This window comes from Schistocerca cancellata, chromosome 12, assembly GCF_023864275.1.
Source record: "Schistocerca cancellata isolate TAMUIC-IGC-003103 chromosome 12, iqSchCanc2.1, whole genome shotgun sequence".
In the NCBI taxonomy this organism is placed as follows: domain Eukaryota; kingdom Metazoa; phylum Arthropoda; class Insecta; order Orthoptera; family Acrididae; genus Schistocerca; species Schistocerca cancellata.
This window is the reverse complement of record NC_064637.1, coordinates 14526661-14549264: the sequence shown is the minus strand read 5'-3', so window position 1 is coordinate 14549264 and position 22604 is coordinate 14526661. Positions and strand designations below refer to the sequence as shown.

Sequence of the window (22604 nt, the reverse complement as noted above, 5' to 3'; positions counted from 1 at the left end):
CTGGCATTTACTTTAAAAATTTAGGAAAACCACAGACAATCTACATCTCATGGTTGAACAGAAATTTGAACACCAGTCCTTCCAAACCTGAGTCCACCTTGTTCGATACTGACACTGACGTTGCAGCTCTAGATGTCCTTGTTTGCAAGATATTAGCAGAAAATGTAATGTAGTACAGCTTTCAGAACCTCAACTTTTTGAGGCAAGAAGGATGTAGGTTGCAGTAGGTACTGGGAGATGAAGAACCTTTCACAGGATAGAGTAGCATGGAGAGCTGCATCAAACCAGTCTCTGGACTGAAGACGACGACAACAACAACAACATCAACATATCTGCATGTGGTCTCAACTCACCATCTTGCAGAAAATTTGGCTGTCCTTGGGACATGGCCCAGATGAGTATCACATCAGTGATGTCGAACATATAGGACAGGAACTTTGGTTCTTGAGGAAGACACTAATGGCTAATGGATATGTTACACTGCAATCAGTAGAAATTTGATCAACATCAAAGCAGGTCGAGGACACGACACCAAATTGCAATTCTGCCCTGCACCAGTTGCATTACTGAATATGGCAGGAAACTCAGAAAGAGAGAAGTTCAGCTGTATTTTCTAGCATTCAGAAGATAAAAAATTAACTTGTTTCAATACAATACAGGAAAACAACACAGAGCTGTTGGTTTTTATCTGTAATGATACTTATACAGATGAAGTAAGGTTCCACAACACAAATTACCATGTCACAAAGGCTTAAATCATCCATTACAACTCACAATTGCCAAATATGGCAAGGAATTTGGTCAGGTAATCAACTTTAAAAGTAGTTCTATGCTTGTTAAAGAGATGCACATGCTCCAGAGGAAAGTCCAAGAAGATCTGGAGATGACAGTAGGTCCCAACAATTTTAACTGGGATGGACTGCTATTGGGGGGTAGCAGCATTGATACTAGGTAACGAGCAACAAGGAATACTGATGCCCAGTGCCTATGTGGACTGCTAATGGTATCCACAGAAAATGTAAATATTAATAAAAATGTGACTGATGTTGATATCTATATTTCTAGACTGCATTTGACAAAGTACATTCACGTGTGTCACTTCGGCCACAGCAATCACACTGACTGTCCTATGTCAATCATGATATTGTCTTCAATGATCTATTGCATTAACTTCAAAGTAGCCAAAGAAATGCATTAAAAATATAAAAGTTAAAGATTTTTGTCTAATGTAAGAGGCAAAATTTGACACAGCATATCAATCCTGGAAGAAGATTCCACATCTTATTTGCATAGAGCTCCTGTTGGCTCATACAAAGAATTCTGCCTGATTTTCCATAATTTTCTCGTTTTTTTCTCCGTGGAGTCTTTCTACCTTCAGTGCACTTTGTTCCTGGTTTCTTCTGGAGTGCATTTTCTGACCTAACATTCAACTTGTATATTTTGTCTCTGTATAATGTTTCTGTCTTCAATTTCTGTTGGATCGATTTGTGATTTTCTAAGTCAAGTTTGACTAGTGTGGTCCATGGAATTGTTGACTTGATCCCTTGTCTGTATGTCACAATTCTGTTGGTGAGTATGTTGATGGTAGTGTGCTGATGTGTGTGTAAAATTTTAACCTTTTTCTGACATCTGCTGCTAGGTTAACTTTAGACCAAGAATTTCTCTCACGATTTTGCATTCTTCCTTCAGTATGTTTTCCATCTTGCTTTCTGTATGCAGTGTTAATGTCACACTTGCATACAGAATTCAGACTTGATCACTATGTTGTAGTGTCTGACCTTGGACTGACAGGATATGCATTTCTTATTATATACATCTTGTGTTTTGCTATTAGCTCTCTTCATTTTTTATAGTAGAGTCTTCTGTACGACCTTTCCTACTTCTGCAGGTTTAAGGATGTCACCTAGCTATCTGAAATATGTAACTCCATTTATCTTGGCACATTGTGTGTAATTTTGAGCAGAAGAATGCAGACTGCTGGAAAGAGATTTGCAGGGGACAGGCTGCTGGAAAGAGATTTGCAGGGGACAGACTGCTAGAAAGAGATTTGCAGGGGACAGACTGCTAGAAAGAGATTTGCAGGGGACAGACTGCTAGAAAGAGATTTGCAGGGGACAGACTGCTGGAAAGAGATTTGCAGGGGACAGACTGCTGGAAAGAGATTTGCAGGCCAATCCTTTCTGTACATTCTTTTAGTATTTTTATTTATTTGGTTGCTGATAAATGTTTTAAAGAATAGTTTGGACGAGATGACATGGGGGTAATTTGTAATGAACCAAATGCTAACATAAAATTTAATCTATTCCATGATATATTCATATCATTCTTTGAAAATAGCTTCCCACACAAGCTAATCAGAAAAGACACTTAACAGTCCTGCAAAAAACCATCAATCACTAGAGGAATTAAAGTATCGTGTGAAAGGAAAAGGGAAATGCATCTACGATCTTGAAGTACCTGTGTTATTCTGATTATGATGCAAAGTTCCTTTGCATCATAATCAGAACAACACAGGCACTGCAATGTTGTATTTACCTGCTGATACCAGGCAAGCCACTTTCAAATACAATGTCTGACCTGTATGGGAATATATATATATATAATGGATGTACGAGTACAGGTTACAGTCGCACGGTTGGCGACATACGAAAGTCCGGGTTTGGCCATGAGTCGTGCACAGATAGCCAAATGGAAAGGCGACTACTAGCAATAAGCAAGAAATCTGGGTTCGAGTCCCGGTCCGGCACAAATTTTCATTGTTGTCATTTCATTCTACAGCTGATGGTTGTCTTCATTGACAATTGCAAATTCATTTAATGGTAATGTGTCTTTTGGCAAGAACAAGTAGATCATGCAGTAGTTGCACACTACAAAAACCTACTCAAAACTACTAAGAGAGGTTATTAAAAAATCAAAGAACATGCACATAACATCAGAAATCAGTACTTCGAACAGACTTAAAGCTATATGGTATGGAGTGAAATGAGAGACAGGGCAACCAGCCACAGAACAAGACATCATCACTATTGGACTGAAGAGAAGAGCTGTAAATGATGAGTCACTTGTAGCACACGTATTTAATAACCATTTCTGAAATGTGGCAGAAAGCATAGGGACAAACAGTTCTGAAGCAAAATCAAAGCAGTGTGTCGAAAATGTAACTTCCATAAAATTCAATCGTGAGTGTATCAAGAACTTCTCCTTCTGAAATTAATAAACTTATATATTCTCTCAAAAATCAAAGTTCATCTGGTTTTAATGGTGTTTCCAGTAGAGTACTACAAATCTGTTCCCCTGTAATAAAACCAGTCCTACCTGAAATATGTAATGTATCCCTAACTCAAGGCATTTTTCCACAGAGACTGAAATATGGTGCTGTTAAACCCCTATTAATGAAAGATGCTAAGAGAGATATCAATAACTACTCATCTGTTTCAGTGCTGACAATATTCTCCAAAATTTTTGAGAAGCTGGTGTATTCTAGAATAATATTAGCAACAACAGTATCCTTGGAAAATCATAGTCTGGGTTTCAGAAGGGTTGTTCTACTGAGAATGCTAATTTACAAGTTCACTCACCATATTTTACAAGCATTAAATAATAAAACAGTGCAGGTTGGTATTGTCTGCGACCTCCAAAAAGCACTTTACTCAGTGAATCACAGTATTCTCCTAGGTAGACATTTTATGAGACTGATTGTATAGCCAACCACAGGATGATCCCATATCTAACTAAAAGAATACAGAAAGTTGTACTTAGTAAGTCAATATAGTCCAAGGACATGATTCTGACCGAGGAGAAATCATGTATGGGGTTCCACAACGTTCAGTCTTAGGTCCAGTACTGTTCCTCATATATGTAAAGGTTCTTCCATCTAGTATACAAGAACAATTAGTTCTTTTTGCAGATGGCACTAGTACTGTAATCAATCCAAGCATACAAACAGAAACAGAAGAAATGGTTCGTTCAATAATGTCATACGGTATAATGTTGTGGGGTAACTGATCTTTAAGGAAGTCTTCATTGCGCAAAAAGTGCCATAAGAATAATATGTGGTATTCACCCACAATCGTCCTTTAGCCACCTATTTAAGGAATTGGTCAGTCTGGTTATGGCTTCACAGTATCTTTATTCCCTCCACTATAGTTCAAAATTACAGTACCAGAAGGAAAAAATTACATTCATTACTCAACATTAAGGTTATCCTTAGCACAAAAAGGGAGGCACAATGCTTCAACAAAATCTTTTATCACTTACGCTGTGATAAAAATGTCTTGTTAATGTGGACAATATTACAGTGACTATATTATCAGGGACACAATCACACAGAATGTGACAGACAATAGGATCAGAGAATAGATTGTGAAATATTCCAATCCTACTCTTGAGCAGGTTTTACAGATCACTAATTACCACGGCTCTTGTGATTTTGCTGTAGACAGTTTTCAGCACTCTGGTAACATTTGTGCTGTAGAACGGAAAGGTGCAAATAGCTCCAGTGCTACGTGGTCCCGTAAACAGCCACACTTAACAGCACACAAACAGCCTCACAGACAGAACATCGTAACATGTCAACAGCTTAAGTGCAAGCAGTGCTTCGCTCACCAACAGTGTGGTGCAAAATCTTGCCCCCAATGCTATTCAGCACATAAACGTGAAGATTGCCTGTCATGCCAAGCCACTTGAAGCCAGTTGCTACTCCTGCCACCGAACTGGACATGTACAAAGTGTTTGCTTAAAAAGACAAAGTCCTCGGGTCACAATGTGAAACACTTGCTCCCTGCTATGCAAGTGCATGTTGTAAATTCAGAACAGCTTGCTCCCACAGAACAATCAATAGTTCCCCTGAAACTTCCTGGCAGATTAAAACTGTGTGCCAGATAGACTCGAACTCAGGACCTCTGTCTTTCGTGGTCAAGTGCTCTACCAACTGAGCTACCCAAGCAAGACTCACGGCCCGTCCTCACAGCTTTAATTCCACCAGTATCTCGCCTCCTACCTTCGAGTCTCGGTCCGGCACACAGTTTTAATCTGCCAGGAAGTTTTATATCGGCGCACACTCTACTGCAGAGTGGAAATCTCATTCTGGAATAGTTCCCCTGTACAACATCTCTCTCCTAAATTGTATGTACCTTTAGTGATTCCAAGCCATATGGTCAAACTTCAATTAGATACAGGTGCATCAGTGTCCCTGTTAAGCTATGAAACTTATGAACTGTTAGGCAAACCACAACTGTGTCAGTCTAAAAATATGCTTACAGAATACAATGGTCAGAACATTCCAGTGATAGGAACACTGAACATTGTAGCCACATATCGCAATCTGCAGAAGACGGTTTCCTTTCAAGTTCTACGAAGTAGACAATCAGTTAATATTTTTGGTCTCTACTTGTTTGAACTAAACACTGTCGCCTATGTGATAGCTATGTCTCATTTCAATTCAAGTGACAGTATTGCTAAGCTCTGTGACGACTTTCAAAAACTGTTTGCTTCTGGCGTACGTAAAGCCAATAACTTTGTAGCGCACATCATGCTTAAAGACAACACCCAGCCGCGCTTTTTCACAGTATGTGCAGTGCCTGTAGCACTTTGTGAACAGGTTGCGAAAGAACTGGCTCACTGGCAAAATAATGGCATAATCGTACCATCTCTGCAAGTCAGTGGTCTTCCCGAGTAGTTTATATTCGCAAATAATCAGGAAAAATTAGGATTTGTACTGACTTCAAAGCCACTGTCAGTCCTCAGGCAGTTATGCATTACCTCGATGTGACAGACTCGTGGATCACTTAGGCACAGGTCGCTATTTTTCAAAAACTGACCTTCGCAACACCTACCTGTGTCTTCGACACACATTTAGGACTTTTCAAGTTCCTTTGTTTGCCTTTCAGTAGCACATCAGCACCTGCCATTTTTCAACACTACCTAGAACAGCTAACTACTTCTGTGCCTTCATGTACAAATTACAGGGACAATATTGTAGTTGCTGGCTGCAATTCTCGAGTTGTTCATCCGACACAGGCACATTTGCAAGCAATACATGATCTCAAACCACCTCAGAATGTAAAAGAATTGCAATCTGGCTTAGGGAAATCTCAATTATTACATTTGCTTCATCCCTAACAAATGGTGAGACTGAACGTTTTGTTCGCACGTTCAAAAAGCAAACGGACGAACTTTGCTCGCATCATCGATGCGAACAAGCCTCGCTTCACTTCTTGTCCACTTCTCACTCTCAGCCCCACAACGGGCCTTCGTTGGCAGATTTGCTACACGGGCGATGCCACCGCACACTCTCGCATTTGCTCCAACCCCTGCTGCAGCTGGAACCTACAGATTCTAGTCAGCCGACATACCAGATTAGCCAACATGTGTTTTACAGAATCTATGTCAGAAAGAAGTCACGGGAGTGCGGCATCATTACTACTCCAATTGGTTCACACACGTTTCAGATTCGAGGTCCCGATGAATTGCAGAAGCGGCACCAAAATTAAATTCGCCTCTGTCGCTTGCAAAGTTCTGCCACTTCTTGTATGTTCACAGCTTCCTCGGCTTCCTGGTCGACACAACCCAAGCACCACCCTTCACAGTGGGGTCACACAATGCTGTTTTCGGACCTCGAGCCGACGGGCATCAATCTGACACCGCATTTGCCTGCTAGCAGATGTCCGGCAGCACCTGCCACGTTACCACTGCCGGGTCAGCACCGTGCCGAGGCCTACCGAGGGGCCTCCAGTTAGAAAGATGCCGTTGCGGATTCACGCCATTGAGAAGATGCCCTCACAACGGATGCCGGGACACACCTTCCGCATCGTTTTTCGGCCGGTGTTCCCTCGCGATCTCGAGACGGTAGTCAGGGTGCGAGCAGCGACTCGGCATCGGCTACAGCAACGGTCGCCGCTCCGACAACGGTTCCGACACCTGTGCCGCCTCCTCACTGTCGATACGGTGCTCAGCCGTACATGACAATGGTGTGGTGGTTTGGGGAGGAGGAGTGCTGTGTCTTCTGAACAAGACACAGCCAGAGAAAAGCACCACAGGCACAATGATGCGAGCTGGTACAAGTGCCGTAGACACTCGCCACTCTTGAGAGTTTCACCAGCACCACAGGCAGCACTGAGGACTAAGACATCAAATTCGCCTCAGCCAATTGCCAGCCGAGTACAATCCGCCACTGACCGGACGACAACAGACAGAAGGCCACTCGGAAGATAGAAAAGCAGTTCTCGCCTACACGGTTATAGATCCTCGTCCAGAGCTGACTTAGACAGGGAACGCTGTCTAGTGAACTCTTAGAAGTCAACAGACAATTGTTGTAAGTTGCATTTGCTATGTACTGTGAAGTTTACTTACTATTATTTGCACTTAGCCATTGAGGGCCTTTTTTGTTATATTACAAGCAGTGTTGCAGACTCCATTATTCAACAAGTCACAAAGATAAGTAAACCTTTATAACTCACTTGTGTGACTGTTACAAACTGTTGGAGTGTTGTAGAAACTACGTTGTCCTATCCTGTTACGTGACCGTACGCCATAGCTGTGAAATAGTGGCAGAAAAAAAATTGTCTTAGCAGTGTACTGCACCAGAAGCCATTTCACAAACTCACGAACTCGGCCTTCCGTAACGACAATGTCAACTCGGCCTCCACAACAGTAGCATTGAGGTCTTTACAAAACCGGCAACAAGTGTTTACAAAAAAAATTATTTTTGTTTCCACTGCAGGGAGGCCTTTCAATGCACCACAGTAACAAATCTAATTTTCAAAACATGAAAATTTATCGCTACTGACTATGCTTCTCCTACAGATTGTTGGAAATGTGACAGAAATTTTGCTGCGTAATATCGATCTAATGTAAAACATTAATAACAACAAATTGTTGCTTGTTGTTTCTAGAACAATGCAGTACTTCACACACAGCAAGCATAACATTTAACTCATAAAAATGTAATAGAAAACCCACACTTGACAACAGTAAACTTCACCCAAAATGTGTCATGTGCAAAACAAATTAAACAAAGAATTGTAACTTGCAGCAGCAACTCTATTGACACAAATACTGAAACAATTGTTTTTACAGTCTTAAGTTTAAACATGCACTTTATAAGGATGCAGTTAAAGAGTTTAGTGCTATTGCAAAACTAGTCTGTATGCCAACATTTGTAACACTACGTAATGTGACTTATGTTACAGTCCAGCATGCAAATCTGAGTGGAAATTGCTGCATATATTCTTGCTTTCTGATTGATCATCTTAACTTAGTACTATGTTCCCAAATTTAGGAAATTTCTCTGTAGAAAAGAAATAATGCCAGTTTTTGATTGTTTTCTTGAAATATCATCTATATTCTACAATGAAAGTAGTGTACTTGAAGACTAAAATCAAGTACGCACTTCATATCCTGACGGTCAGGGAACTATTTAACATAACGCAATGCGTTCATTGTAGACTATGAATTAACAGTAAACTCACAATTACTAGGAGAATGAGGCACAAAATTATCGACCAAAACACTAAGATGTTGACAGTAAGAATCAGCTGTGAACTGTGGCACTCACTGTTACAATTATAGTGTTACGTTTGAAAAAATAAAAAATAGCCACAAACAAATTTTAGAAATTTTGTCAAAAATAGGTCCGAATTTAAAAATGGTTTGATATACTTAAAAGCTAAATTTTCCTAGGTTTAGGAATTTCTTGAAAGCAGGTTTTACTATATATGAGAATTGCCATGATGTTACACACTATTAAAACTAAACCCAATTAAACATAAAGCAGAAGTTCTCCGTGGTAGACTGTTATTCTACCATAATGTGCAGGTCATGTGAATGCTAGGATGGTTTGTTAAGCAAGGCCACAATCAAGTTCACCTATCCATATCCGACTATTATTATAATCAAATTTGAAGCACTGTTCCCTGCTTGCAGAAAATAATAATGAATCTCCTTCCTGCAACAGAACAAACCAAAACAAAAATTGTGTTCTTGCAAGAAGGCAGACCCACTTTAATTCAGTATCATACCTGACTAAGTCAGTACTGTGTAGTAGTTTTGTGTGTGTGTGTGTGTGAGTGTGAGTGTGTGTGTGTGTGTGTGTGTGTGTGTGTGTGTGTTTTGTCTATCTTTGACAAAGGGCTTGTTGGACAAAAGCTTATTTTGTGACAGTCTTTTCACTGTGCCTACCTACGACTCACGATCTCCGCTATATGGTTAGTAGCAACAATCGTTTTAATAATATTGTTAGTACTGTTACTCTGCCTCCAATGGCTTCTAAAGTAACAAAAACTGTGACCTTACTTCCTTTCTCGCATAACTTTAAAACAATTACATACATAAAATCTTGCAACAATTGCAACCATGCAATACTTTTATTGTCATATGGCCACTGTAACATTCACAGCAAAATGAAAAGCTGTAAATTACGTAAGGGGCTTAATGAAATAATTGTTTACTACTGCATATGTTATGCATGAAGGAAAGTTTTGTAGTAGCACGTCAAAAGTCAGAAATGAGGTAACTGATCAAAGTGAAGTAACAACAACAACAGCAACGTATTTATTGAAATATAAAGGAAGAAAGAAATGATACTTCACAAAATGAATATGACACTCACAATTGACTTTTATTTGAGCCCACAAATTAAATGCATACCGAGTGTGTCGAAATGTCATGTACTGCCTAAAACATGTTTATTAAAATATTGGGACAAAAAGTATACTGATGGGTAACTGAATTAGAGGTACCAGCCTTATCCCAACAACAGCAATACTTCAACTAGGTATGCAACCATGGTGCCATTACCCCTTGTATTTGCAGTCCAAGTGGAAATCACACGAGATTTCTGTACATTTGGTGATCAGACACATGAGAAATTTCTATTCTGATGCTGAGCATTGAGCTCTCAGTTGCCCACCATGAGACAAATTTACTATGAATACACTGACTTGGGTAAAATCACAACCACCAGGGTCAAGTCTTAATGTTAACAGCATCGCCTGACAGCAATAGCCTAGTTTAGATTATAAGAGCAAACAATTCAATGTTCAAAAGCAACAACAATATGTGAAATGATATTCCCATCAAAGCTATTACCTCACTGAGGAATACAGAGCCGAGTACTCTACTAGCCCTGCATCATAGGGCGCACAGAAAAACACGTGTGCACAACATATCTAATACATGCTCACACTATAAAAGACTGCTTCCTCGACTATGAAGTTATGGAACTGGTTAGTACACACAAATGACAAAGTGTAAGTCACTCAAAAAGTGAGATATATTTAATATTAATAGCAACATTATTGTAAGGCAAATACTTGTGAATGAGAAAAGAACACACTTTAATCTGTATGTCAACATTCTTCATAACACAACAGAATCACAACCTGTTGGTAGATCATGTGCATTTGTCTGTCCACCTACTTAAAATGTGTACATCTAAACAGGACATTACTTTAATCACTCTTCCATTACATGAAAGAGATTTAATCACCTCTTCACAAAGTTTCTACATGGCCCCAAAAGTCAAATGAGTTTCATCATATTGAGCAAATGTAGTATGTGCACGACTGTTCTTCACAAATTGTGGTTGCAATTGAACGGTTGTCTCTTCCAAAACATGTTTCACAGACTCCACGGCATGATGAATAATAATCATGATAATACATGATAATAGTAAAAGATGGTGCTACATGCTATAGTGAATGCTTTCTTAACTCATCTGAACATCACTGTAAATCAAAATCAGAAGAAATATGTTATTCCATTAAAGGATACAGCCCTGAGGTGCATTACCTTTATAATTCCAGCGCACTCCAGTTATGTCTTTGTACAGCTGGTATTTGAGCCTGTGAACAAACAAATAATTGCAAGCAAGTGATCTAGGCTAATTACCTCAAGAAAATTTCAGTTACAGTCATTAATTTCCATTTAAGTTATTCTGAGAGAGATACTGTGTGTTAATTGTATGCAGGCTGATTGCAGAGGGTGTTGCAGGGAGTGGAGAAAGCGCACCCATCCCCACATAGATTGTCGCAGGGTAAGAAGCCAAGAGGTGGGGGGAGGGGGGGGGGCAGCCTTGCCTATCTCCAGTACTTCACAATTTCGCAAAAGCCAAAAGCACGCATGGAGGTAAAGATGACTTAAATTTTTTTCACAGTCGAAGCTGAAATCACCTTATGTATTGACATATTCAATAAAGATCCTAACTGCAATAGTTATATACACTTATACAACAGAAAGAGAATGAATCACTTACATTAGATGTAGTTATACTTATGATTTCATTGATGGCAGATGTGGCCGTATTATGATGATTTCATCGACAGCAATTTCGACGACACCAAGTGCCAATTATTTTTTGACTTTATCGGTGCTGAACAGCGGAACCTATTATTCTTCCTCTACTTCTGCCCTTTACTCCAAAATCCTTCTCGACCCTTGGCAGTAACTAACTGGAAGGAACTTTTCTTAAGAGCCCTCAAGTCCCCTGATGTGTTGTGCCCCAACACGCCTTTCAATATTTTCCTATACCAATTCTATTGTGTTTAGACTGTGATTACAAGGTGTGACTGTATGACACTGTGTCCTTGCTTTCAGCCAAGTGCATAACATACGACTTCTCAGGTGGCTTATTCTCACAAGCTATAGTGTACAGCACATCTTTTCTCACACCTTCTCAAAGCTTGTCAAATTCATCTGGCCGTGATAGTGGTCCTCTCAATTTTGCGCAGCATGGAAGTTACGCTTCCCTGACGAACTCATTCTTGGTTCTGACAATTGCAAACTACAAGTCCTCTCGAAACATTGCTGATTATGACATCTGGACATGGAGAAGAAATAAAAACTTTGAGGTTCGCCGATGACATTGTAATTCTGTCAGAGACAGCAAAGGACTTGGAAGAGCAGTTGAACGGAATGGATGGTCTCTTGAAGGGAGGATATAAGATGAACATCAACAAAAGCAAAACGAGGATAATGGAATGTAGTCGAATTAACTCGGGTGATGCTGAGGGAATTAGATTAGGAAATGAGACACTTAAAGTAGTAAAGGAGTTTTGCTATTTGGGGAGCAAAATAACTGATGATGGTCGAAGTAGAGAGGATATAAAATGTAAACTGGCAATGGCAAGGAAAGCGTTTCTGAAGAAGAGAAATTTGTTAACATAGAGTATAGATTTAAGTGTCAGGAAGTCATTTCTGAAAGTATTTGTATGGAGTGTAGCCATGTATGGAAGTGAAACATGGACGATAAATAGTTTGGACAAGAAGAGAATAGAAGCTTTCGAAATGTGGTGCTACAGAAGGACGCTGAAGATTAGATGGGTAGATCACATAACTAATGAAGAAGTGTTGAATAGGATTGGGGAGAAGAGAAGTTTGTGGCACAACTTGACCAGAAGAAGGGATCGGTTGGTAGGACATGTTCTGAGGCATGAAGGGATCACCAATTTAGTATTGGAGGGCAGCGTGGAGGGTAAAAATCGTAGAGAGAGACCAAGAGATGAATACACCAAGCCGATTCAGAAAGATGTAGGTTGCAGTAGGTACTGGGAAATGAAGAAGCTTGCACAGGATAGAGTAGCATGGAGAGCTGCATCAAACCAGTCTCAGGACTGAAGACCACAACAACAACAACTGAGAACAAAATAAGAATACGACAGTTGCTGGCAGTTATGGAGTCATTCCATTAAATCTTAGTTTACTATCTTCTACTAGCTGTCAGTTCCTAGTCCACTGCTCATTTCTGGCTTTCTCATTCACTCACAACATACCTCTTTGTATAAGTGCATAACATCAGTACTTTAGTAAATTTGAAGTTTACTCTGTGAAGAGCAGCATTCAATAAAAATAATTTACACAGCATGAAGGACCAGCAGTGATACGTATGAGTGTGTTGAAAAGTAATGCCTCCAAAAATTTTTTGTTCTGTTCTCAAAATCAGTGGATGTATTACCTGCCATTCATATTACTCAGTAGCTGATGCAAGTTGCAAATCTCTGCTGCTAGAGGGCTATAAATTGTAGTATGTTGGTATGTAATTTAACTATATCACGTAACTATCAGACCCTCAGAAAACTGAAAGCACGAATTCGAAGAGTTTGTCCACACGTGAAGCATCCTCTCCTTCAGTATGACAATGCTGCAACAGTCTGAAGCCTTGGATTCACTGTCATTGATAATCTTCTGTACAGTCCTGACTTGACCCTATCTGATTTTCATCTATTTCTAAAGCTTAAAGAGGATTTTACGTTGATAGGGATGAAGTGGTGCAACAGAGGTGTGGTTGTGGCTGTCAACAAAATCAAACACTGTTCCGTGTCAGTGTCAACCAACTGATCTTTTGTTGGAAGAAAAGTGTTCCTTGCGAAGGTGACTGTGTTGGGAAATAAATGTGTAAACATGAAGATTAAGTCCAAATTGCCTAATATAATGTTGGAAATTGGGAAAAAGTAATGGAATGAGTTACGGTAATCTCACAGTATAGCTGAGGTACTGAGCAATCAACAACGACCTACAAAAGATTAAAACTCTTGTTAAGAGTCCTGATAATGTCTTTCAACAGAGTGAAATGGTTCAAATGGCTCTGAGCACTATGGGACTCAACATCTATGGTCATCAGTCCCCAACAGAGTAAAGTGATCCACCCCTGTCGTAAGGCCTCTCAGTTCACACTGGTCTCACTGCAATCTCCATCTTCCCGTGTTCTATCCCTTGCCTCTGAAATCAGTACACTGTGTGACACAAGCAACTTCCCCTGTGCCAAAGCAGGCTTACCAGTGCCACATTCGTATCTTTTTTTTTTTTGTTTATACCCCTTCCCTCCCAGCCAAGAGCCACCCTTCCCTCCTTCCCTTCCTACCCTTCATTCCTCTCACCCACTCAAACTGACACACCTCATAATAATGATTACACTGTAGCACTAGGATAATATCGTGATGCGTGTACATATGTGTGTTTTTATTGGTTGCTTAGGGATAAGAGGGATATTTCTGAAGGATTAACAACAATTTCAGTCTTATTTAATGAAAAGGCCACTCCAATTGCTTTGTAGAACCTTATTTAGTCCACTAGCATTTGCAGTTTTTTTGTTTAGTCATTCTCAAGTGGATCTGGAACTACAACACACATACAGATGTTTACATACATAGGGTTGAAGATGGAAAAAAAACAAGGCTTGTGGAGAAATGCTCTCCAAAAGATAAAAGTTTGGTAGATTGAAAATCTTGACTATCTAATGATGTCACGAGAATACAGTCATCTAAAGATTGTTTAATTTATTACATTATAATTCTATCTTTTGCTTAAAGTGGAGTTCAAATTATTCACGCTATACTCAATCAATATTTGATAACGAGAGCACTTGGTGACTTTAAACATAATATCAAACCATTTTTAAACTTTTTCGCTTACGTACTTAATGTCAAATATGTAACACATTAACACATTTGTAAAGTAATCAAATGTTTGAAGGCATTTAATATAGGGGCATTCAATTCTTTAAAGAAGCGAGGGGGGGGGGGATACTTACTAATACTGTAGTAATCAGTGTGTAGGTGCAAGTGGGCACACGCCGTTAGACGTGATCTATTGCATCCGCCAGTGACAGTCTGCAAATTATTTGCCCTAACTAAAATGTATGTGAAACAAGTGTGTTCAGAGGGCCGCTTCATTTCCAAAATAAATTTTGCGCTCTGCAGGAGAATAGAAGTAGGTGGGAGAAGTTCTGTGTTTGAGTCTCAGACCTGAACAGTTTTAATGTGCCATAAAGTTTTAAAACAGCTTGTTAATTTGTATTACCTCTCACAGAATGATATTGTTGTTTTATTAATCTGTCAAGATATTTGCTGTCAGTTTGGGAAGTATATGCTTTGCAGTTAATTTTCAGATTTTTTTTGTGAACAATGATCACAGTTGGACATGTGTTTGTAGAGTGAAATAGATGACAGATGAGAGAGTAGTACAGTAATTTAGTGGTGAATTGTAGATTGACGGTAATCTACTGTGAGGTAAATGCTGGCATACGAATTGGGAATTAGATGAAGAGGGTATTGTCGTTGTGGTCTTCAGTCCCGAGACTGGTTTGATGCAGCTCTCCATGCTACTCTATCCTGTGCAAGCTTCTTCATCTCCCAGTACCTACTGCAACCTACCTCCTTCTGAATCTGCTTAATGTATTCATCTCTCGGCCACCCCCAACGATTTCTACCCTCCACGCTGCCCTCCAATACTAAATTGATGATCCCTTGATGCCTCAGAACATGTCCTACCAACCGATCCCTTCTTCTGGTCAAGTTGTGCCACAAACTTCTCTTCTCCCTGACACGGTACAGTGTTTGATTTTGTTGACAGCGACAACCACACCTCTGTTGCACCACTTCATCCCTATCAACGTAAAATCCTCTTTAAGCTTTAGAAATAGATGAAAATCAGATAGGGTCAAGTCAGGACTGTACAGAAGATTATCAATGACAGTGAATCCAAGGCTTCAGACTGTTGCAGCATTGTCATACTGAAGGAGAGGATGCTTCACGTGTGGACAAACTCTTCGAATTCGTGCTTTCAGTTTTCTGAGGGTCTGATAGTTACGTGATATAGTTAAATTACATACCAACATACTACAATTTATAGCCCTCTAGCAGCAGAGATTTGCAACTTGCATCAGCTACTGAGTAATATGAATGGCAGGTAATACATCCACTGATTTTGAGAACAGAACAAAAAATTTTTGGAGGCATTACTTTTCAACACACTCATACGTATCACTGCTGGTCCTTCATGCTGTGTAAATTATTTTTATTGAATGCTGCTCTTCACAGAGTAAACTTCAAATTTACTAAAGTACTGATGTTATGCACTTATACAAAGAGGTATGTTGTGAGTGAATGAGAAAGCCAGAAATGAGCAGTGGACTAGGAACTGACAGCTAGTAGAAGATAGTAAACTAAGATTTAATGGAATGACTCCATAACTGCCAGCAACTGTCGTATTCTTATTTTGTTCTCAGTTGTTGTTGTTGTGGTCTTCAGTCCTGAGACTGGTTTGATGCAGCTCTCCATGCTACTCTATCCTGTGCAAGCTTCTTCATTTCCCAGTACCTACTGCAACCTACATCTTTCTGAATCGGCTTGGTGTATTCATCTCTTGGTCTCTCTCTACGATTTTTACCCTCCACGCTGCCCTCCAATACTAAATTGGTGATCCCTTCATGCCTCAGAACATGTCCTACCAACCGATCCCTTCTTCTGGTCAAGTTGTGCCACAAACTTCTCTTCTCCCCAATCCTATTCAACACTTCTTCATTAGTTATGTGATCTACCCATCTAATCTTCAGCGTCCTTCTGTAGCACCACATTTCGAAAGCTTCTATTCTCTTCTTGTCCAAACTATTTATCGTCCATGTTTCACTTCCATACATGGCTACACTCCATACAAATACTTTCAGAAATGACTTCCTGACACTTAAATCTATACTCGATGTTAACAAATTTCTCTTCTTCAGAAACGCTTTCCTTGCCATTGCCAGTTTACATTTTATATCCTCTCTACTTCGACCATCATCAGTTATTTTGCTCCCCAAATAGCAAAACTCCTTTACTACTTTAAGTGTCTCATTTCCTAATCTAATTCCCTCAGCATCACCCGACTTAATTCGACTACATTCCATTATCCTCATTTTGCTTTTGTTGATGTTCATCTTATATCCTCCCTTCAAGACACCATCCACTCCGTTCAACTGCTCTTCCAAGTCCTTTGCTGTCTCTGACAGAATTACAATGTCATCGGCGAACCTCAACGTTTTTATTTCTTCTCCATGGATTTTAATACCTACTCCGAATTTTTCTTTTGTTTCCTTTACTGCTTGCTCAATATACAGATTGAATAGCATCGGGGAGAGGCTACAACCCTGTCTCACTCCCTTCCCAACCACTGCTTCTCTTTCATGCCCCTCGACTCTTGTAACTGCCATCTGGTTTCTATACAAATTGTAAATAGCCTTTCGCTCCCTGTATTTTACCCCTGCCACCTTTAGAATTTGAAAGAGAGTATTCCAGTCAACATTGTCAAAAGCTTTCTCTAAGTCTACAAATGCTAGAAACGTAGGTTTGCCTTTCCTTAATCTTTCTTCTAAGATAAGTCGTAAGGTCAGTATTGCCTCACGTGTTCCAACATTTCTACGGAATCCAAACTGATCTTCCCCGAGGTCGGCTTCTACTAGTTTTTCAATTCGTCTGTAAAGAATTCGTGTTAGTATTTTGCAGCTATGGCTTATTAAACTGATTGTTCAGTAATTTTCACATCTGTCCACACCTGCTTTCTTTGGGATTGGAATTATTATATTCTTCTTGAAGTCTAAAGGTATTTCGCCTGTCTCATACATCTTGCTCACCAGATGGTAGAGTTTTGTCAGGACTGGCTCTCCCAAGGCCGTCAGTAGTTCCAATGGAATGTTGTCTACTCCGGGGGCCTTGTTTCGACTCAGGTCTTTCAGTGCTCTGTCAAACTCTTCACGCAGTATCTTATCTCCCATTTCATCTTCATCTACATCCTCTTCCATTTCCATAATATTGTCCTCAAGTGCATCGCCCTTGTATAGACCCTCTATATACTCCTTCCACCTTTCTGCTTTCCCTCCTTTGCTTAGAACTCTGTTTCCATCTGAGCTCTTGATATTCATGCAAGTGGTTCTCTTATCTATAAAGGTCTCTTTAATTTTCCTGTAAGCAGTATCTATCTTACCCCTAGTGAGATAAGCCTCCACATCCTTACATTTGTCCTCTAGCCATTCCTGCTTAGCCATTTTGCACTTCCTGTCGATCTCATTTTTGAGATGTTTGTATTCCTTTTTGCCTGCTTCACTTACTGCATTTTTATATTCTCTCCTTTCATCAATTAAATTCAATATTTCTTCTGTTACCCAAGGATTTCTACTAGCCCTCGTCTTTTTACCTACTTGATCCTCTGCTGCCTTCATTACTTCATCCCTGAAAGCTACCCATTCTTCTTCTACTGTATTTCTTTCCCCCATTCCTGTCAATTGTTCCCTTATGCTCTCCCTGAAACTCTGTACAACCTCTGGTTCTTTCAGTTTATCCAGGTCCCATCTCCTTAAATTCCCACCTTTTTGCAGTTTCTTCAGTTTTAATCTACAGGTCATAACCAATAAATTGTGGTCAGAGTCCACATCTGCCCCTGGAAATGTCTTACAATTTAAAACCTGGTTCCTAAATCTCTGTCTTACCATTATATAATCTATCTGAAACCTGTCAGTATCTCCAGGGTTCTTCCATGTATACAACCTTCCATCATGATTCTTAAACCAAGTGTTAGCTATGATTAAGTTGTGCTCTGTGCAAAATTCTACCAGGCAGCTTCCTCTTTCATTTCTTAGCCCCAATCCATATTCACCTACTACATTTCCTTCTCTCCCTTTTCCTACACTCGAATTCCATTCACCCATGACTATTAAATTTTCGTCTCCCTTCACTATCTGAATAATTTCTTTTATTTCATCATACATTTCTTCAATTTCTTCGTCATCTGCAGAGCTAGTTGGCATATAAACTTGTACTACTGTAGTAGGTGTGGGCTTCGTATCTATCTTGGCCACAATAATGCGTTCACTATGCTGTTTGTAGTAGCTTACCCGCATTCCTATTTTCCTATTCATTATTAAACCTACTCCTGCATTACCCCTATTTGACTGTGTTTATAACCCTGTAGTCACCTGACCAGAAGTCTTGTTCCTCCTGCCACCGAACTTCACTAATTCCCACTATATCTAACTTTAACCTATCCATTTCCCGTTTTAAATTTTCTAACCTACCTGCCCGATTAAGGGATCTGACATTCCACGCTCCGATCCGTAGAACGCCAGTTTTCTATCTCCTGATAACGACATCCTCTTGAGTAGTCCCCGCCCGGAGATCCGAATGGGGGACTATTTTACCTCCGGAATATTTTACCCAAGAGGACACCATCATCATTTAATCATACAGTAAAGCTGCATGCCCTCGGGAAAAATTACGGCCGTAGTTTCCCCTTGCTTTCAGCCGTTCACAGTACCAGCACAGCAAGGCCGTTTTGGTTATTGTTACAAGGCCAGATCAGTCAATCATCCAGACTGTTGCCCTTTCAACTACTGAAAAGGCTGCTGCCCCTCTTCAGGAACCACACGTTTGTCTGGCCTCTCAACAGATACCCCTCCGTTGTGGTTGTACCTACGGTACGGCTATCTGTATCGCTGGGGCACGCAAGCCTCCCCACCAACGGCAAGGTCCATGGTTCATGGGGAGGGGGTGGGGGGGGGTGTTCTCAGTATGATTACAAAAATGTTGCCGGAAGTTATTTTCAAGTACACTGGATATAAATTATGATACAGACCAAATATGTGATGGCATATATTGCCATGTTGGTGTCTTGCACTGTCTTTTTATATAAATCCGTTTCCTGAACCCAACATTTTGGAGAGTGAAATAGTTTATAGTATTAAGAGTAAATGAAATATTGGTAGCAAATGTGTGGAGAGTTGCAAAACTGACACTTCCTGGCAGATTAAAGCTGTGTACCAGACCAAGACTCAAACTCAAGACTGAAGTACTGGTAGACTTTAAGCTGCAAGGACAAGTCACGAGTCATGCTTGGGTAGCTCAGGCTGTACAACACTTGCCTATGAAAGGCTAGGTCCTGAATCCGTGTCTTGGTCCAGCACGCAGTTTTAATCTGGCAGGAAAATTCTTATCGGACAATTTCCTTTCAGTGCACACTCCACTGCTAGTTGCACAACTTTTTAACAAACATTTAATAAACTATTGCTGATAAGATAAGGTTTTCACATTGAATAGATGCTGCCATTGAACATCTCACAGTAGCCATTACTAATAACTCTAGTAACTTCAATGTGGCTCTCTCTACACTAGAAGAAGTAATAACCAGTATAAAATTTTTGAAATAAAAAATGTCTAGTGGTTATGATAAAGTATCAGCAGAGTTAATTAGTGTTCCAAGTTTAGTGACATACTAAGTTATTTGTGTAACTACTTGTCTACCACCAGAAAATTTACTGATTGGATGAGATATGCTTAAGTTTACCATCTGTATAACAAAGGAGATAAAGAAATACCATCAAACTTATGTGCAGTTTAACGTTTGCTAGCAGTCTCAAAAATGTAAGAAAAGTTGGTTTCTTAACCACCTAACCAGAAATAATGTATTGTGAAAGTCACAGTTTTGGTTTCTGAAGAGTTCCAACACTGAGAAGGTTATTTACTTAAACAGAAAGGATGTAATTAATTTGTTTGACAATAAATTACAGGTTACTGGTATATTCTGTGATCACACAGTGAGAGATGGCTTTATATTTGGACATATTCAAATTTGCAGGCAGTAGAAGTAAGAGGGTAAAAACATTTTTTTAATAAAAATGCAATACTGTTCCAGTGTCCAGGTCAAGTAAAGAATTATAGTCCTACTGTGACAAAAGTTGACCTACAGGGAACTAAAGTGTTTTTTGGTATAGCTTGAAAGTGTTGTGGGCTGCTTACAGGGCATATTTACAAACGTCTAGATACCATTTTGATACAGCTACAAATTTGCAGAGTAATTTTAAGTGTGCATTACATGAACAAATGTAAGCTTTGTTTTTTCATCTTCAATCATATACATGTATACTTCTATCATATGTATAGCAGTTTCAGACCCACTTGAGAACGGATTAGTAAGAAAGCTGAAAGTGGTTCTGGACTGAATAAAGTTCTACAAAGCAATTGGAGTCGCCTTTTCATTCATTCATTCAACAAACCGTTGTGGATCACACAGAGACACTAATAATTTCAGTCTTATGTGGGTGGTTACTTTACTCATTCAATAATTTGTATCACTGTTCAAGTCTATTACTGTTGTAAAATTATCTGCCACTGTTTGCCATTAATGTAACGGTAGCAACTGTCCGATATTTGTTTTGAAAAACCAAGGGATCTCCTGAAGGATGTAACTGAATTTGAAAGTAAAAATAAATAAATAAATAAATAAAGACATACATGACTGAATTCTCAGAGCATTTAGAGATCCTAAAAAAAAGTTTTTAACTTCACCTTGAAAACTTACCGACATAACTGTAAATTGGCAGCGTCCTCAGCCGATGGCTGAAAATTTTTTAACGCTTCTATTTTGTTCTTCAGCATCTCTCTCTTATTTTCAAGTTCGTGATTCTTGTCTTTTAAAAGTTTCTGCAAAGAACAACATTATAGTATTTCTAGATATGTATGATTTAACAACCACTGATTTGACAAACATTATACTGCCACATGACAAACATTATACTGCCACATGACAAACATTATATTGCCACTTACAAATATGTAAACACTGCCAGAAACGCATCCTTGAACATAAATGCAGATGCCAGCCAAGCATGCTGGTTGTGCTGTTGTATCTGACCATGAATGGCACCTGTTCAATATCCTAAATATGCTGCAAGTGCCAGTTATGGTCAAAACAGTGTTCTGTGTAGTTGTGACAGCGTTATGCTGGAGGTAAGTGACTTAGGATGTGGGCAGATGTTGGTGCTCGTATGGTGGGTGCTTCCATAAACATGTCATTCTCAATGGAGAGAAGTCTTCCGAAGTAAGAGTGATTTCAGGTGTGCCGCAGGCGAGTGTCGTAGGACCGTTGCTATTCACAATATACATAAATGACCTTGTGGATGACATCGGAAGTTCACTGAGACTTTTTGCGGATGCTGTGGTGTGTCCAGAGGTTGTAACAATGGAAAATTGTACTGAAATGCAGGAGGATCTGCAGCGAATTGATGCATGGTGCAGGGAATGGCAATTGAATCTCAATGTAGACAAGTGTAATGTGCTGCGAATACACAGAAAGATAGATCCTTTATCATTTAGCTACAAAATAGCAGGTCAGCAACTGGAAGCAGTTAATACCATAAATTATCTGGGAGTACGCATTAGGAGTGATTTAAAATGGAATGATCATATAATGTTGATCGTCGGTAAAGCAGATGCCAGACTGAGATTCATTGGAAGAATCCTAAGGAAATGCAATCCGAAAACAAAGGAAGTAGGTTACAGTACGCTTGTTCGCCCACTGCTCGAATACTGCTCAGCAGTGTGGGATCCGTACCAGATAGGGTTGATAGAAGAGAGATATAGAAGATCCAACGGAGAGCAGCGCGCTTCGTTACATGATCATTTAGTAATCGCGAAAGCGTTATGGAGATGATAGATTAACTCCAGTGGAAGACTCTGCAGGAGAGACGCTCAGTAGCTCGGTACGGGCTTTTGTCAAAGTTTCGAGAACATACCTTCACCGAAGAGTCGAGCAGTATATTGCTCCCTCCTACATATATCTCGCGAAGAGACCGTGAGGATAAAATCGGAGAGATTAGAGCCCACACAGAGGCATACCGAAAATCCTTCCTTCCACGAACAGTACGAGACTGGAATAGAAGGGAGAACCGATAGAGGTACTCAAGGTAACCTCCGCCACACACTGTCAGGTGGCTTGCGGAGTATGGATGTAGATGTAGAACTAAAATTTGATTTTCCAGCACTGAAAAATGTTAAAAAACTGAAATTGTTTCTTGGTGTAGCCTA

The 22604-nt window shown here is 39.7% G+C and overlaps 1 protein-coding gene across 2 annotated transcripts in view; it reads right to left on the bottom strand.

Annotated features, from left to right (window-relative positions):
- Positions 1-22604, bottom strand: part of LOC126109805 (uncharacterized) — a 69041-nt gene that overhangs the window by 3418 nt on the left and 43019 nt on the right. For both annotated transcript variants that reach the window (XM_049914865.1, XM_049914866.1), the window contains exons 4-5: positions 21100-21221; positions 10771-10841 (exon numbers count right to left, since the gene is read on the bottom strand). In XM_049914865.1, coding sequence (XP_049770822.1) covers positions 10771-10841; positions 21100-21221 — 193 coding nt within the window. The remainder of the gene's footprint in view (positions 1-10770; positions 10842-21099; positions 21222-22604) is intronic.